Raw genomic sequence first — 17,742 nt, 5'->3', positions numbered from 1 at the left:
TATTTGGTTGACCTCCCTCATACAGCATTATACAAGTTGCCTGCTGTAGAAAAGTTGAAAGTATAGAAAAGGTATAAAGTGGGGGAGGTGGGAATCACTAGTAATCCCACCAGCCAGAGATAACCAATTAACGTTGTAGCATATTTCCTCCCACCATTACTTACAGACAGCTCCACATAGTTGAGACCAGATTGTAATTAAAACTCTATATTCTGACTTAATACTATATTTGAGCATCTTTTCCACATCAAAACTGTCATGACCAATATGACATCAATGTTTTTTAAAAAACCCACAAAAACAATACTGTGTATTTTCCATGAGTACATATATATGAATGTAAAAGTATTTACATAAATGCCTCCAAGGTCTGGAAGAATATACACTACATGGGATTAGCCCAGGAAGAGTAAAGAGACTGGGACTAAGAGTGGTCAAAGGGGATTATAGTCTTACTTATAATGTTCTGATTTTTTAAAGGAGAATGTTTTGTTTTCATTTTGATCTTAAAGTCACATGAAGGGGACCTATCTGCAACTTACTCTCAAATGGCTCATAAAAAATAATGTGCATACATAGAGAATGTAAAAGCAAATATGGCAACATGTTAATGACTGATGAATCTTGGTGATGGGTAGATGGGAGTTCTTTGTACTATTCTTATAAAAAGACTTCAAAATAAAAAGTCAAAGTTATAGAAATATATGATTCTGGATCATCTAGATGTCCACCTAGTCCTGTTCCAGGATTTTACTGCCAGATCTGTATTTGCATTTAAGATTCTGGGGACACCAAAGAGGACTACTTTAAACATCAGGGCTTAATGAAAAAAACTAACAACAGACATAAGCAGACATAAAAGTCAAATGATACATTCAAACCGAGAGAGGATCAAATCACCTCAGGAGGAGATTCTGTGAGGAACAAAGGTTTCAGAGGAAGTTAAAGAGAAGGTGTGGGAAATGTGAGTCGTCAGACAATACCCGGTGGCACAGTCATGCTCGACTCAAAGGATGAGCCCTGACAGTCAGCAGCACAGGCACACTGTGAAAAGGGACTCAGTTTCAGCAACACGCCATCATCTGTTGTGCTGAATTAACATAGTTAATTAGAAAATTCAATTTGTAAGTGTGCCCCAGCTTTTGGTTAAGTGTTCTAAGTATGTATGTTTGTATATATTTAAAAATATTAAGAATTTCTTAAGCCAACACTAGAGATCTTAGATCTTTAAAGGGGGTCTGCATATTACCAAAATTTGAAGATCACTAAACTACACATACACTTACATGAATGTAACATAATTAGCTAAATTCCTAATTCCCAGGGGGCACTGGAGAATTTTCAATGGAACTAGAAATGCTTATAATAAACATCAACCTGTGTGCCAGTATTTTGGATTTCCTCAGGTATTACTGAGTTAGAGGGGATAAATGTATTCTGAAGGCTCTCAATAGATGGTGCCACATGGCATAAGAATGCTAGTCTCGTGCGCCATGGCCAGTATTAAGTATTATCCTTTTTTTTGTTTTTTAAAACTTGGGTAATGTGATAGGAAATAAACTACACTTGATTGTTGCTTTAATTGGCATTTCTTTGATTTCAAATAAGGCTACATTATGTGTATGTGTTTATGGGCTATTTGAATCTCTTCTTGAACTGTTCGTGCCACTTATTTTTTCCCCCATTTAGGTTTTAGTGTTTTTCTTAGAAGAGGGCTTTGTAAATTATGGATATTACCCTTATGTCTATCATATCTCTTCCAGTTTTTCCTCACAGTTTTTAGTCTGTCTTTTCATGCTCTCCTTCCTTACCTTCTTGAGCTTTTCTATCTCATTTTCATCCTTTTTCACTGTCTGCTCCCACATGTGTACTTTATCCTGGTCTTCCTTCAGTTGGTTCTTTTCAAAATCCAACTGGATACCCAAGCGAGTCTTCTGATTTTCAAACTCCAAACTGTGGGGAGAAAGGAGAACCAGGCCCAGGGCACAGGGCCTTGGTTACTGCTGAATTTCACTCACCACGCAGCTCATCCACCTGTAGCCACATAAAACTGTCCCCTGAAGTGGGAGAACTAAGTTCCTCAGCCTAGCCTTGTGGATATGGCAAAAGGCAGGGGAGATTGGGCCAAACTCCATTAATCCCCCTTTAAACACCAGAGAACTCCACAGCCCCCTCAAGTTCCTAGGAGGCACAAAAAGGTCCACCTGAACCCACCAGCTACAATAATTCCTATTTATTAAGCTTCTGTGGAGTTTACATACATTACCTCCAATCCTCTTAATCAATAACTCCACAAGCACGAATTATTCTAATTTTACAAATGAGGAAATTTGGGCCAAGAGGTAAAAGACCTGGTCCAAGGCCACCGAGCTAGTAAATGGCACATGTGAGACTGGAACCCAGGTCTATCACCAAATGCTGGGCTCCGTCTCCTACGGCATCATTGCAATATAATGTGGTGGGATAAGAGGATTGGTATTCCAACTCCACCATTTACTAGTAGTGTAATCTCAGACAAGTTAATTATACTCTCCATGTCTCTGTTTCCTCATCTGTAAAATGGAAATAATAATAGTAATTACCTCAGAGTTACTGGGGGATTTTTTAATAAGTTAATTTGTATAAAGTTAATATGTATTAAGCCAACACTGGGGATCTTAGATCTTTAAAGGGGGTCTGCATATTACCAAAATTTGAAGACAATTAAACTACACAAATACTTACATGAATGTAACATAATTGGCTAAATTCCTAATTCCCAGGGGGCAGTGGAGAGTTTCCAATGGAACTATAAATGCTTGTAATAAACATCAACCTGTGTGCCAGTATTTTGGCCATGCCTGACACAGTAAGTACTCAGTAAATTTTAGTTACCATCATTATTGCCAGTTATACTGCCTGTATTCAGCTCACAGTTGCCCATGGGCTTTAACTCTTTCCAACTACTGCCCCCACACATGTACCCCCACCCCAAGATTCCAGAACCTCTAAGGGGCAGAGCTTGGGTAGTAAAAAACACAGAGAAAAATCCTAGATTCCTGCTATTACTCTCCTCCTCATCTCTTCAGAAACTCACAGAATATGAAACCAGCATACAGACACTAGCAGGCCAGGCAGGGCTAACTTCCAACTGCCCCCCCCAACCAATATGGTGTGACAGATGCTGCCAGATGTCATGCTAGCAGCTTAAGCTTATTAGTCACTATAATCCAAATGGAATGTAATTAACTCTATAATTTTGAGCTATGCAATTTTAAGTCCAATCACCTAAGCATGACTCATAAGGCCCTCTATGATCTGGCCCCTGCTGACCTCTCTACCACCCCTGCCTTCCTCCTGACCCTGTTTTTATGCTCCAGACATTCAGAACTACTTAGTTCCCAGAATAAGGGATGCTGTCTCACACCTCTGAGCATGCTGTTCTCACTGCCTGGAACTCCCTTCTTCTGTCTGCTGCCTGGCTGCTAACTCCTACTCACTCTACAGGTCTCCAGACCATCACTCCTTGTTCTATAAAACCTTTCCCAATGGTTGTGAGCAGGTTCTTAGTTTCTATTACACCTTGTTGAGTTGCTCCCTTTTCGGTGCAACTGGGTTAATCATCCCACACTTCGTAACACACTTATGATTGCCGTGTGTGAAAGACCCTTCCCTTCTTGCCTTTGGTTTAATCCCTGATTTCTCCCATTATCTTCCCTACGGTGAGCAGGTACTCCAAAGTGACATACATATCTATACATACATACATATGAATATAGCCTTAAAATGCATATCCTCGTAAAATGTTGTTTTGTTTTTAAATTTACACAAATGCACGGTGTCATAAATTTATCCATGCTACTGCCTGTAAATCTAGTTCTTGCGTTGAACTGCTAAACAGTATTCCATAGTCCGTATGTTCATCACATTTAACTCATACTTTCTTCCAGTGACAGTCGTCTACATTGCCACCAACGTCCCACTACCACAAATTATGCCAAGATGAACCACCCCAAATGTGTCTCTTTGTGACCTTGTCTCTGGAATATATACCCAGGAGTGACTTTGCTAAGTCGTAGGGTTTATGTAGATTTATTTTCATCCAATACTGCTAGATTGTTTTAATTTGCATTTCTCTGCTTAGGAATGAGACTGAACATCAATTCACAGAGTCATTATCCATTCGAGTTTCTCGTTCCATGAAACGCTAACTACATCCTCTGTCCATTTTTCTATTGAGTCTCTTATTGTTTTTATTTTTCCTCTTGTTGATTTGCAGTTTATTGAACATTTCCTCTCTATTTTCTATCTCCCCCAAGTACAGCATCGATCACACTGTTCTAAAATTATTGATCTATTTGTCTCCCCCACTACTCCTAACTCCTTGAGGACAAGGACAGTCTCTGATTCAATTCTGTATCCCTTGAGCCTGGACTGGGGGTAGGAGAGCAATGAATATTTACTGTATGGATGATAGGCTAGATGAACTGCCAACTGAGGCCCAGGGTCCAGGAAGTGACTTCCTTCAGAGAGACTGTGTCATTTCACCTGTCTTACCCCTATCTCCCTGCCTCCTCCAATACCTAACACAGGACAACTTGGCAAAATGTAGGTTGTGCCAAGAAAGGTTTGTTGAAGAATAAACTAAAGTGGGGAAGAGAGGAGAAACTGCTGTTTTGTTCTTACTATCCTTCCAACCTAGAACTTTGTTCCTCCTCTCCTGCATCGCCCATCAGGATAATGACAATAATAAAAGCCAACATTTATTGCTCTTAGTAGGTGCTAAGTATTATGCTAAATACTTTATAAGGATTATCTCATCTGATCCACCCAAGCATGCCATGAGACAGATATATGGTACCATTTTACAGATAAGGAAACTGGGGCTCAGAGAGGTCAGGTCACTGCCCAAGATAATGAGTTGTGGAGCTAGGATTTTAACCCAGGTAAACCACGATTAAAGCAGGCACTCTTAACCACTAGACTATGCCACATTGACTCCCCGATGTCCCTGTTCTCTAAGCCTGACTTACAATAAATGTCCACCGTTCTAAGAGCTGCTCCCTGCCTTATGATGGCATTCGACTTCTCATGATGTCAGGCTCGGGGCTCAAGGGTACCCCAGCCTCCTCTTCTACCCACACTTCTACTCTTCCACCTACCGCTTCTTGGCTATTTCATTCTGCCGCTTCACCTTCTCTTCCTCAAACTCCCGGATGTTGCGCACACCAATCTCTCGACAAAACTCTTCAAACACTTCATCCTCTACCTGAGAGGAAAAGCAAGGAAGTTTAAAGGCCCTTTGGGTCAGAGTGATGCTTCCAGCCCCAGTCCTGCCCTGATGCACATGCTGGCATGGCTCATCCCCTACCAACCTGGTTCATCTTCTCCTTCAAGTCTTTCATTTCCCTCTCTCGGCTCTGGATGATCCTCTTGATATCATTGATGCGAGGCCCAAAGTTGGCTAGCTCACTCTCCAGCTTGGACTTTTCCTGCAGGAAACAGTGTTGAGAGGGCAAAAGAGACCAGGCTCCTTGGAGGGAAAGAGCCACCTCAAGCACACTGGCCCCATGGATAGGAAGGGATAGCTCTCCACATGCTGAGAGAACCTAACTTAGCACTGCCCCAGTCAAGCTTCGATCATTTCTCATTTGAACTATGACACAGCTTCCTCCCTGGCCTCCCCTCAGCCAGCTTCAACCCACAGGGCTAGGCACGCGGTAAACATCATTACTCACAGGTCCACACTCCCTTATCTATAGCCCTTGGAATTCAGACTTTTTGATTTTAGAAAAAAGTAAAATGATATATATCCTACAGATTACATAATACCTCCAGGGTGGTCTGAGGAGGCACCCCATAATCAAATATGTTAATATACCTACAAGAGTACCCCCACCCACAGGTAGTGAAGTGCCTGGAGCTCACTTTCAATTCACTTTCAGAAAAAGCTCAAATATTTGTTGAATGAATGAATTACGCTAATAATAGTACCTAATATTTACTGAGCACTTACTAGGTGTGGAGAAATCAGTCTAAATACTTTACATGTATTAACTCACTCAATCTTTGCAACGACCCTATAAAGTAAGTATTGTTCTAACTGCCACTTTACAGATAAAGATGAAAAACTGACACTGAGAGGTTAACTTCCCTAATGTCACATGGAGCCAAGACCTGAACCTCTGGCTGTCTGACTCTGCTATCCTTGGTTCCCCGGAGCAGGCTGGGAAGAGAGAGGGCTGTGGGACAAATTCCCCACCCCCAGAGAAAACTTGGCCAGGAATGTGAAGGTGGCCTTTGGAGGAGAGGGCTGAAGGCCAGGCCCCACCTGCAAATTCAGGGCTAGATGTCGTGTCTTGGTCTGCTCCAGGTCACTCTGTGAGTACTTGAGCCGCATCTGTAGTCCATGGGCCTGAGACTGCACCTGACGAAGCTCTGCTTCTTTCCTTTTTGCCTTCATCTGTTCCTGAAGCGGACATGAGAGAAGGGCTAGGTGGTAAGGGGATCAGTCAGCCTGGGCTCAGGACCTAGGGACAGCACTGCCTGTGGCTTACTTTCAGCTCCTCTGTCAACCGCTCCTTCTTCTCTTTCAACTTGTCTACTGCTTTCTCATCCCAGCGCCGGGCCTTGGCCTTCAGGTCACTGGCCCCACCAGAGATAACTCCTGACTTCTGGAACAGGGTCCCATCCAGTGCCACTGTCTACATACAATAGGGAGAAGAAGAGGGACAGAAGCTGAATAGAGGATCTCCACTACTAAGCCTGTCCAGCTCCAATCTCAGCAATGGAATCCATACCTTGTGGCGCTGGTGGCCTCCAAAGGCAATGCGGCGGGCATCCTCCACATTGTCACAGACAAGAGCATTGCCACAAGCATACTGCAGGGCCTTTTTGATGTGAGGTGGCTCATAGCGAATCACATCAATCACCAGCTTGGCCCCCTTCAGCTCCCGGAGTTTCTCATCTGTAGGTTTCACCTGTGGGAAGCTCAGTAAGTGGCAGAACATGGAGGGCTAGGAGGCGGGGCCCTCTCACACTGCCCTGACCCCATCCCCATCAGCTCACCTCCAGGTAATCAAGAGGCAAGAAGGTCTCAGGCTCCCCACGCTGCTCCTTGATATACTGAATACAGTCCCGGCCCGTTTTCTCTGAGTCCACAATAATGGCATCCATATTCTTGCCCAAAACCTTGGTTACAGCAATCTGATACTTCTTTTGTGTGGGCTGGCAGAGGTCAATGAGGCGGCCATACTGAGGAAAGTCAGAAGAGAAAATTGAAGCATGAGGCTTTTGGGAGTTGGCTCAGGAACCCCAATTCCCAGCTTGGAAAGGGGCACAGACCAGAATCTGTATGAGGGACATAGCACCCACACTGTGGAGTAGGAGCCTACTCTGGCCCCAAAGCAACAACGACTTCAGGCGGTCATGTCTGAATCCAAAATCATCTTTCTAAACCTCACTTTTACCATTTCACAGATCACTGTCACCCCAGGCACCACGCCAGATACCTTATATACATTATCTCAAATTCTCACAAGCACCTAGCAAAATGAATTTTTCCAGTTCACTTCCCCCATGTCCCCCAAACCAACCATGATTCCCTAAGAACTATCAGATAAAAGGTAAGATCTTTAAGGGCAGGGACTGAGCCTAATTCATCCTTATAAACTCCCCAGCAGTGTCTAGAGGAGCGAACAGGAAATATTTGTGGAACCAAATTAAGCTGAACCCAGGGATGGAATTATAGCAATAGAGGGATAATATTCAGGGAATCTGGGAACTCAGGATTTTGTTCAAGAGGCCAAGAGATCTGATAAAGCCTAGGATGTCCCTACAAGCAAATGGGCTGGTTGGTACATACCAAGGGAGCTCAAATGGAAGCCTGAACAGAGGTACTTCTTGGGAGACTAATTCCTGCTCCATGGCCCCTCCCCCTTCCAAAGGTCTCTCCAGTTTCCCCGCCTCCCACAGAGGAATGGACACAGCAGGACAAAACCTTCAGCAAGATGCAATTGGTGTGATGAAAAAAAGATGAGGTTACGAGTCAGAACAAGTTGGGTTTAAACTGTTGTTCTTCCACTTAGAAGCTTTGCTGTTCTGGGCAAGTCATTTAACCTCTCTGAGCCTCAGTTTCCCTAGCCATAAAAATGAGATTAGGAGTCGCCCCGTGGCTGAGTGCTTAAATTCGCACGCCCTGCTTTGGCAGCCCAGGGTTTCGCCGGTTTGAATCCTGGGCACGGACATGGCACTGCTCATTAGGCCATGCTAAGGCGGCATCCCACATGCCACAACTAGAAGGACCCACAACTGAAAATACACAACTATGTACCGAGGGTCTTTGGGAGAAAAAGGAAAAATAAAATCTTAAAAAAAAAAGAGAGAGATTAGCAATCCTGTCCTAGGGCTGCTGGGAAAATTATCTGACAGTGAGCATGACACTAAGTGCTCAGGAAATGAGTTCTCTCTCCCTCTTACCACAGAGCCAGGGTACAGGCGCTTGATGCTCTCCATAATCTCTGCCTTTCGCTGTTGGCGACTGCTTTCCTGGCGGTCAATGCGGGCATCCCCCAGCTGCTCCATCACCTGGTTCAGCTCCTTATTGATCTCATCAATACGCCGCTTGGCCATCTCCACCTCTTCTGTCAGCTCCCCCTCTAGCTTCTTCTGTTCCTCTAGGGACTGCCTACAAAATGAGGGAACACAGGGGTTATCCTGGCTGGTGAGAAAATATTCTTGGCTGAGAGGACTCTGGGGGTCCTACCCGGGGAGGGGCAGGACAGGGAAGATTCACAAGAACAGGCCTGTAGGTAAAAGGGGAGGTTGCAGAGCCACATACTTGCTAGTCGTAATGTACTCCTCCAGTTTCTCAATCCGCTTTTGATTCTCTTCAATCTCCCTCAGCTTTTGCTTGATCTTGGCCTGTAAGAGAGACAAATATACTCCATTACCAGGGTCTGAGCAAGTTAACTCCAAGACCATGGAGCCCTGGCTTATACCCCCTATATGCCCATTCACCCAAGAGCCCAACAGTTCGGGACAATCTGTCACTAATGCAAGTGACCTACTAAAAAGCAGACAAAGAAATGGTGTTCAGTGCGGCTCTGCTAACTGATGGGGCCTCCCAGGACCCTATGAGACCCTCTCATAGTGTTCTACCCAGGCTATCTTGCTTACCAATCAGGGGGGCTCAAACCAAGGCAAAGTAAAGCTTTCTGGACCTTTCTGCACCTCCGTTTTCTCATCTGTAAAACGTAGGTAACTTCCACTTCACAGAATACACATTAAGTGCTTAATACAGGGTAGCTATTAATATTAATGCTTACTGTCTTCTTTTAAATATTTTTAAAAAGTGCTTAGCAAATGCCTGGAACATTGCAGGCTCTTGGAGCACTATAACAATGTTCTATTATTGTTACTACTTTACTATTATTGTTATTAGGAAGTCAGTAAGTGAAGTATACTTGATAAAGCGTGGGCTTTAGCGCCAGACTGCCCAGGTTCATATCCTGGTTCTGCCATTTAATAATGATGTGACCTTAAGCAAATTACTTCACCTCTGTGCTGTAGTTACCTGATTTGGAAAATGAAGAATTGAATGAGTGAATACACATAAAGTACAGCACCTAGCACATGGTAAGTGGTGGCTAGATGTTAGCTATTGTCATTGCTGTTAAGACTATCATTACTTCCTTTTCTCTGGACCATCATCCCTAATCTTGTAACACATGCCCACCTCTGTCTCTACTTTCTTCCGCTCTTCTAGATCCAGCCGGTCCTGGTCGGCTTTCTGGTCTCGATTGAACTTCTCGAGCTCCTGGGCCAGGGTTGCTGCTCTCTTGCTGGCTTCTTCTTTTAACCGGTGGTATTTCTTCACCTGTGTTAGGGACAGGGAAGGAGGACAGGGATGACCAAGTTGGTCCATGCCAGCCCAGCGATATCCCACACCCTCCCAGCCCTCCAGAGCTTACCTGATTCTCCTCCAGGGTCAAGTCTCTGCCCTGACTTTGACTCTCTTCTTCCATTCGTTCCTCAAACTCCTGCCGGGCTTTCTCCACTGACAGCATCTCCTTTTCCAGCTCATCCATGTCTCCTTTACGTTTCTTATAATGCTTCTGAGCATTCTGTAGGGACTTCTTGGCTGCTTCTAGCTTCTTGATTTTGTGGGAGGTATTCTCCTTGGCTTTGATGTACTGAGGCCGCTTCTGATTCAGCTCTGAGTCCTTCTCCCTTTTGCCAGAGGGGAGGGGGAAAACCAGTTAGCCTGTGGGAGAAGGGAGGGTTCCCAGGCTTTTTACCCAAAGAAAGTGGGGCCTGAGCCCCCCAGTCAGCCTCAGAGAATTGCCTAAAAGAACAGGGCCTGATGCTCCACAGATCCTCAAAAGAGGGCAGTCTTACTACTCTCTGGAATGGATGCCTTCAGCCTGGCATTCCAGCCACTCCATAAGGCAAAGCTACCACCCCTGCCTCAACCCTAGCCAGGCAAGGCCCCTCAGTAACAACTCCCAAGAACACTGTGTAGTTCACTTAGTCATCCCCCATCTGAACCAACCTTTTGAAATTCCTGTCCTTTAAACATCGAGCTCCAGTTTTCCTCTTCTAGGATGACATTCCCGGCCACTCCAGTGGCTTCCTCTCACTTGGTAAGGCCACCGCCCCTTTTAAGTTCTCCCTCTTCTGAGTACCTATCTACCCAGATCTGAGTACTTAAATACTCTATTTGTCTAAAACGGAAAACAAGAAATATGCCTGGGACTGGCCAAACCAAGTCAAAGGGAAGATAGAGAAACTAAGATGGGCACTGGACTCCAAGCTCAGCGGAGCCTTAGGCAACAGCACAGCCTCTTGGTTTCCCATAAGTTGCAGGCCCAGGCCTGCTCTTACTTGATCTCCTTCTCAATCTGCTGCTGCTCCCGCATCATTTTGCCCAGCTCCTTCTTCTTCTCCTTCAGCTCATCCTCTACCTTGTCCATACGCTTCTTGTCCTTCTCAATCTCCTTGTTCTTAGAGGCCAGTTCCTTATTGAGCTTCTCGATTTCCACTTCATTATGATAAAGCTTAAAGAGCTGCAGCTGTACCTGAGCTCGCACCACTTCATCCTTCAGGCGCTGGTAGCGGTCAGCCTGTGCATATAGGGGCATGGAGGCAGGGGTGCATTAGTAAGGCACTGGCTGCATCCTGGCCCTTCAGAGCCCAGAGGTAGACTGGCTACCTACCTCTTCTTTCTCCTGTTTGGCCTCCTTGCGTTCAGCTGCAATGTTTTTTTTGCGATGGTAATTAAACTGCGTGTCCTCCTCAGCCTTCACCATCTCCTTCTTTCGCTTGTCATACTCCTGGGCCAGCTCCCCGGAGCGACTGATCTCTTCAAATAGTGCTGTCCTTTCTTTGGGGTTCTTCATGGCAATAGACTCCACAGCACCCTAGTAAATGTGATAACACTCTCCCCACTTAGACCCTAGCCAGCCTAGTCTCCCCACTCCACTCCCACTCAATCATTCAGAAAAAGTTCACTAACCACCCCCACATACACTGGTTGCCACAGCTCACAGTGCGCCTTGAAGACACATTGCCTTTTGAGGCATATGGGGAACAGAAGAGACCAAACCAAAGACAACAAACTGTGTTATGTGCAGTGACAGAAGTAGCACAAAAAAAGGACTAAATGAAGCTTGGAGGTAGGAGACTGGCAGGGGTGTCTATCTGGAAAGGCTTCCCAAAGGTGACATCTAAGCTGAGTTTGGAAGATGAGGAAGAACTAACCAAAAGAGTAAGAGAGAAGAGGTTATTCTATGTAGAGGAAAATTAATATGCAAAGGCCTGCAGGCCAAAGAAAGTAGGCGAATTTGGGGAACTGTAAATGGTTTAATTAGGCTGGAGTTTCAGGGCTGCCAGCGGCAGAGACTGGCAAATGAGGATAGTGAGGTGGGCAAGAACCAAAGGATGGTGTTTCCTAAATGTAGGAGTTTGGATTTCATGCTAAGGCAACAGTTCTCAAACTTTAGCATGCATCATAACAACCTGGAGAGCTTGGTATAACACAAATTGCTGGGCCCCACATAGTCTCTGAGCCTATAAGTCTAGGATGGGACTGAGAATGTGCATTTCTAACATGTCCCCAGGTGATGCTGGTCCAAAGACAACACTTTGAGAACTACCATCGTAAGGCAATGAGAAATCACTGAAATGTTTTGAGAAAAGGGAAAGAAACAGACGTCTGTCCTCATAAGATGAATTGGCTTAGGGGATGAAGTGGAAGGGGCCAGATTAGAGCCAGAAAGCCCAGTGAGGAAGCTGCTACATTAGTTCAGGGGAAAGATGATAAAGCCGGATGTAGATGGAACAGGCCCAGTGAGGATGGGACAAGGACTGGCAAGAAGCAGACAGCCAATAATTACTAAAAATGCCCACCTGGAAGACGAGGAAGTTACGAGCTTTGATAAGAATGCCCAACTTCTCCAATTCTTCACTGTACTCATGTAGCTGGACCACTTTGTTGTTGATCTTGTACTCAGAGGAACCCCCTAAAAGACAAGGCATGAGTCAGCTGAGGGTCAGGCCTCCTTCCTACCCCAGCCAACTAGTCTAGCCACGTCCCAGGACCCAGGAGATCCTTCTGGCCAGCTTCACTCACCAACAATGACACGGGCAAAGGTGCGGTCCTCAGCACCCTCCTCAGAGTAGACCATGCTGACAAAGGCCCGGTTGGCAGCTGGCTTGCCCACAGGAGCTCCATGGATCAGGTCCCTCAGAGTCTTTACCCGCAGGTTGCTGGTTTTCTCACCCAACACAAAGCTGATGGCATCCATAAGATTTGACTTACCTAAGGGAGGAAGGGACAAACCAGAGGAGGGGAAGTGAGGAAGAAGGGGAGAGGAAAAGGAATTAAGGAAACATTGAGAGGAACAGGAATGTTCCCTAAGCACTCAGTGCTCAGACTAATAGGAGGAAAAAATACTGCTTTGCCCCCATAAAGACAGGGCCCAACCAAAGCCCCAGGTCAAAGGCTTGCAAAGGGAAAACAGTCCCTTTGCACATATTACTTATAGCAGCCAAAAACTAGAATCCCATAAGGAAACAGTATATTCAGAGAATGGATTGTTCTACCTTTAATGACACAGGAAAATGCCCACAACAGGAGAAACAAGCAAGACACAAAACTCAATAATTTGATCTTAACCAAGTTAAAAAAAAAAAAAACAGACTGAGGGGAGGGGGAAACAGGGAGCTGTTGTTTAAATGGGTATGGAGTTTCAGTTTTGCAAAATGAAAAAGCTCAGGAGATCAGTTGCAAAACAATGTGAATATACTTAACACTACTGAACTGTATGCTTAAAAATGGTTAACATGGTAAATTTCATGTTATATATATTGTACCATAATTTTTTAAGACACATTCCTATTGTGATACAATATGAAGCACACAGCATCATCTATGAAGTATCTTGCCAAAAATATTTAACCTGAATCTAAACAAGCCTTTATACCTACTTTCCAGTTTACAGGAAATACAGCAGTTAGAGGAACACAGTAAATGACACCATGAGGAAACCTTAAGACATACACAGAATGTGGGATGTTCTACAAGACAATTAGCCTGGTCTTTTCAAAAAGTCAACGTCTAAAAAGAAAGGTTGGGAGAACCACTCCAGAACAGATTACTGAGACATAAGCAAAGGCAATGCACGAACTTTGATTAGTTTCTGGTTCCAAAAGACATTTTGGGTTGCAATGAGGGAAGCCTGACTATAAACTGGATAACTGATGACACGAGGAAATTAATTTTCTTAGGTGTGATAACAGTATTTTGGTAATACAGGGGTAAAATGTCATTAAGTCTGCAATTTACTTTCAAATGATTAAGCAAAGCACATGCGTACGTTTGAAAATTTTCATAATAAAAACCTGGGGAGAAGAAAAGTCATAGGAAAAAATACATGAAAATGTAAACAGTATAACGGTGGTTGCTTCCAGGAAGGAAAGCAGGTCAGGGAAGGGACGGAGTCTTCTTTCACTGTATATCCTTTGGGATTTTTTTTTTTTCTCAAGGAAGATTAGCCCTGAGCTAACATCCGCTGCCAATCCTACTCTTTTTTTCTGAGGAAGACTGGCCCTGAGCTAACATCCGTGCCCATGTCCCTCCACTTTATATGTGGGATGCCTATCTCAGCATGGCTTGCCACGTGGTGCCATGTCCCCACCCAGGATCCGAACCAGCGAACCCCAGGCCGCCAAAGCAGAACATGCGCACTAAACTGCTGTGCCACCCGGCCGACCCCTGGGATTTTTTTAAAAATTGTAAACCATGTGCATGTATTATCTATTCAAATAAATAAGATTTTTAACATTAACAGTGGTTATCTTTTCAGTAGTGGAATCACAGTCTTCAGTTTCTTCATTTTAGACTCAGAAAAAAAAATTTTTTTTTAATTTAGACTGGGATGGGGCGGAGGGACAATCTCTATCAATTCCATCTTAAGATTCTCCCCAAATATGTTATATGACCTTGAACCGAGGACCTGATTTCCAATACCTTTGTACCCAGCTATAAAAATGGCAGCCCAGGTCCTTCCATGGAGGGAGTATAAGACAGCATTAAGGGCTTGGGTTCTAGTCCAATAGACCAGGTTCTAATCTTAATTTCACTACTTCTCAGCTGACCTTCCATTCCCTCATCTGGAAAATGTGAAAAACCATGACTCATAAATAAAGCATCTGAAACAATGCTTGGCACATAGTTCTCTGTTGGAGTGGCAGGAGCACAGACTATGAAGTACGGCAGGCATGGGTTCTGATCCTAGCTCTGAGAATCAGTTAGTATGCAAGTGATCACAACTCTCTGTGCCTTAGTCTCCTCATCTATAAAAGGAGATAATGGTGTCTCCTTCCTAGGGTCACTGTGAGAATTTAAATGTAAAAGGTCTCAATAAATAAAGGACTTGACACATAGTAGGTACTCAATAAATGGCAGTTCTATCCTAACAACAGGTCTAGACCCAGCTCTCTCATCCACAGCAGGACTAGCACATCACACAGACCAGGAGTCAGCCTTTTAGGCACCCATTTCCAACCTTTGCGCTTCTCCCATGCTTTCCAGGGACAGTAAGAACATCTCACAACCAAAGACCTTCCTATTCGCTATCATTCAATATTGTAAACATTTTTATAACATGTATTATGAGTTAAACACTGATAAAACATTTTAAGAAATGTCTTCTTTGGGGTACTCATAGCCCAGAGATGAAGATACAAAAACATATACCATGAACACAAAACAGAAGAAAATAAATGTGTACCAGGAGTCTACTGTGTGCCAGAGAGGAATTCACTCAGGGGAATCAAGGAATGCCTTGTGGAGGTCGGCACTGAAGAATGGGAGAAGTGGGGGCAGTCAGATCAAAGGCCTTTTCTGAACAATTGCATATACAAATCTATCCGCGACGAGGGGACTGAGTGCCAAGAGGTGTATTCCGGCTCTTTCCACAGGGGCCACCACACCAAAATCCTAAGAAACTGAAGTGGCACTCCAAGCATCAGACCTTTAGGCTAGTGGTTGTCAAAGGAGGTGGAGAGGGGGAATAATTTTACCCCACTCAGGGGACATCTGGCAATGTCTGGAGACATTTTTGGTTGTCACACCTGGGAGGTGGGGGCGCCACTGTCATTTAGTGGGTAGAAGCCACGGATGCCACTAAACATCCCATAATGCACAGGACCAACCCCACAGTAAAGAATTATTTTGCTGGAAATGTCAGTAGTGCTGCTGCTGAGAAACCCTGCTCCACATAGAGAGCCAAACCCAGGCAAGACTCAAGGGAAGGTCATCAGTTTGAGTTATTTCAGTGAGGGCAGCCCCTCAGGCTAGGAAATTATTTAGCTAGAACATCCCTGAGGTGGAGGAACCCAGTAGGATTCCACAGGGACTGCTTGTTGGGGTGGATGGAAGGAATCCATGGTGCATCATTTAGAGATGGGAAGTTAAGATATGAAATAGAGGCCTTACCTGACTACCTTTCATTTATTTATTTTTTACATTTTCCCCCCAGTTTTACTGAGATATAACTGACATTGTACTAGTTTCAGGTGTACAACCTAACGATTCCATATTTATACATATCGTGAAACGATCACCACAATAAGTTTAGTTAACATCTATCACCTTACATGGTTACAATTTTTTTTGTGGTGATGAGACCTTTTAAGATCTTTTCTCTCAGCAACTTTCAAATATACAATATTGTTAACTACTGACCACTCTTTGTAAAGATGCCCACCCAAGTCACTCTATCACATCAACCTAATTTCCCGCACGGCACTTATCATAAACGAAAATTATCTTATTTTCTCCTTGTTTATTATCATCTTTCCCCTCTGGAATGTAAGTTCCCTGAAAGCACGGCCTATTCTATTCTCTGCTGTTTCCACAGTACCTTAAATAATTCCTCATAAAAAACAATAAGCATTCGATAAATTTGGCAAGCGAATGAGTTCTATTAACGGTTTCAGTGGTAGCAAACGGGTGAGTTCAAGGCATTCCCACCTCTGAGATGGGGGTGGAGGGTCGAGACCTCAAGCATTCTAGAGACGCTAGCGCTGGGTCCGCAATTCAAAAGTGCCGCCTCCGGAGGAAAGTAAAAGAAAAAAAAAAAAAAAAGGAGGAAATGGAGCGTACCAACCCGAGGCGGGAGGGGGCGCGGGGCTGAGGGAGAAGTGTACCGCTTGGGAACGGAGGCCACCGGAGGGTTACCAGCAGTCCCACATCTTTCGGAGGATTCAAACAAGGCGGGGAAGCCGGATTCAGCTGGTCCGGCAGAGAACTGCGCGGCCAGCGGCAGGCAGCTGGGTCGGGACGCGCCAGTTTTGGCGGGAGGGGGCAGTGGGCGAGGTAACGCACAGTTCGGCTCGTACCACTCCGGCCGGAACGGGGGCCGCGCAAAGAGCGGGAGTGGGCAACTGACACCTGGGGAAGAGGTTCGAGTCAGATCACCCGAGCGGGGAAATCGGGTCCGGACTGAACCCCTTCAGGAGGAAAGGAACCTGTTTGGGTTCGCGACATTTCAGGTTGCACGGGTGGGTTGTACTACTCTGCTGCCAGATAGGGGGTCCAGGCCGGGACGTGAGCAGGGCCGCAGCCAGGTTTATCTCACCAGAGCCATTGGGTCCAATGATGGCGGTGAACCTCTGAAATGGTCCGATAATCTGTCGACCCTTGTACGACTTAAAGTTCTCGATCTCAATCAGTTTCAGGAAACCCATGACTGCCGCGGCCCCGGCGACGGTACCAAAGGCCGCGCCGTACGCCCGGGAACTGGGGTAGCCCGCGCGGGAAACACCGCAGTGCAGGCCGGGCGGATGGCAAGCCTCGCGAGACTGACTCCAGGCCGAACGGGATTCCCAGCTTCCGGCGCAGGCAGAAACTAGGGGCGGGGCCTTCGAGAGCTTTTGTTGATCCGTTGCCAGGGAGCGAGCTAACGACAGACGTTTGGGCCCCGCCCCCTTTCATGTGCAGGGCAACGCAAGCCCGGGCCAGAGCCTACGAAGTCGTAGACGAGGCGGTGACGGGAAGACACAATAACTTTTGGGATCCGAGGAAGCAGGCGGCACCGGAGCCCACGCTTGCCGAGACAAATCAGAAGTCACAGCAGGGATATGCCCTCCAGGACAAGAGGAAGGTGGGAGCTCGGCTGTGGCTTTAGCCTAGCAGGCCGGAAGGCTCAGACAAGAACAGGGTCAGGAATTGGAAGGACCCCGGGGAGCGGAGGGCTG

At 45.3% G+C, this 17,742-nt stretch overlaps 2 protein-coding genes across 12 annotated transcripts in view; one reads left to right on the top strand and one right to left on the bottom strand.

Moving 5' to 3' along the window:
• Window positions 1-487: 487 nt before the first annotated feature.
• SMC1A (structural maintenance of chromosomes 1A) lies at window positions 488-17,388 on the bottom strand. 2 transcript variants are annotated; one of them, XM_070604688.1, is made up of 16 exons: window positions 17,124-17,388; window positions 12,611-12,799; window positions 12,388-12,500; window positions 11,196-11,399; window positions 10,864-11,102; window positions 9,951-10,209; window positions 9,716-9,856; window positions 8,819-8,901; window positions 8,458-8,665; window positions 7,048-7,233; window positions 6,780-6,959; window positions 6,537-6,683; window positions 6,311-6,448; window positions 5,355-5,471; window positions 5,142-5,248; window positions 488-1,953 (listed from the first exon to the last, which is right to left on the bottom strand). In XM_070604688.1, the coding sequence occupies exons 1-16, from the start codon at window positions 17,230-17,232 to the stop codon at window positions 1,749-1,751; spliced, it is 2,625 nt and encodes an 874-aa protein (XP_070460789.1). In that variant the 5' UTR covers window positions 17,233-17,388; the 3' UTR covers window positions 488-1,748. The 2 variants fall into 2 exon arrangements, with proteins under 2 accessions (XP_070460789.1, XP_070460790.1); XM_070604689.1 differs by lacking the exon at window positions 17,124-17,388 and adding an exon at window positions 16,517-16,690.
• RIBC1 (RIB43A domain with coiled-coils 1) overlaps window positions 16,678-17,742 on the top strand; it is a 14,479-nt gene continuing 13,414 nt past the window's right edge. For 2 of the 10 annotated variants that reach the window (XM_008509878.2, XM_070604694.1), the window contains exon 1: window positions 17,218-17,648. Coding sequence is in view for 3 of the 10 variants with exons in the window: in XM_008509877.2 (XP_008508099.2) it covers window positions 17,478-17,648 (171 nt within the window). In the remaining 7 variants the exon portion in view is untranslated. Of the gene's footprint in view, window positions 16,862-16,906; window positions 17,047-17,217; window positions 17,649-17,742 lie in introns of those variants that run through there. The other 8 variants (XM_070604698.1, XM_070604690.1, XM_070604693.1 and 5 more) reach the window with 7 other exon arrangements.

This window comes from Equus przewalskii, chromosome X, assembly GCF_037783145.1.
Source record: "Equus przewalskii isolate Varuska chromosome X, EquPr2, whole genome shotgun sequence".
Lineage (NCBI taxonomy): Eukaryota > Metazoa > Chordata > Mammalia > Perissodactyla > Equidae > Equus > Equus przewalskii.
The sequence above is the reverse complement of the archived record's forward strand: the minus strand, read 5'-3'. Positions and strand labels throughout refer to the sequence as shown.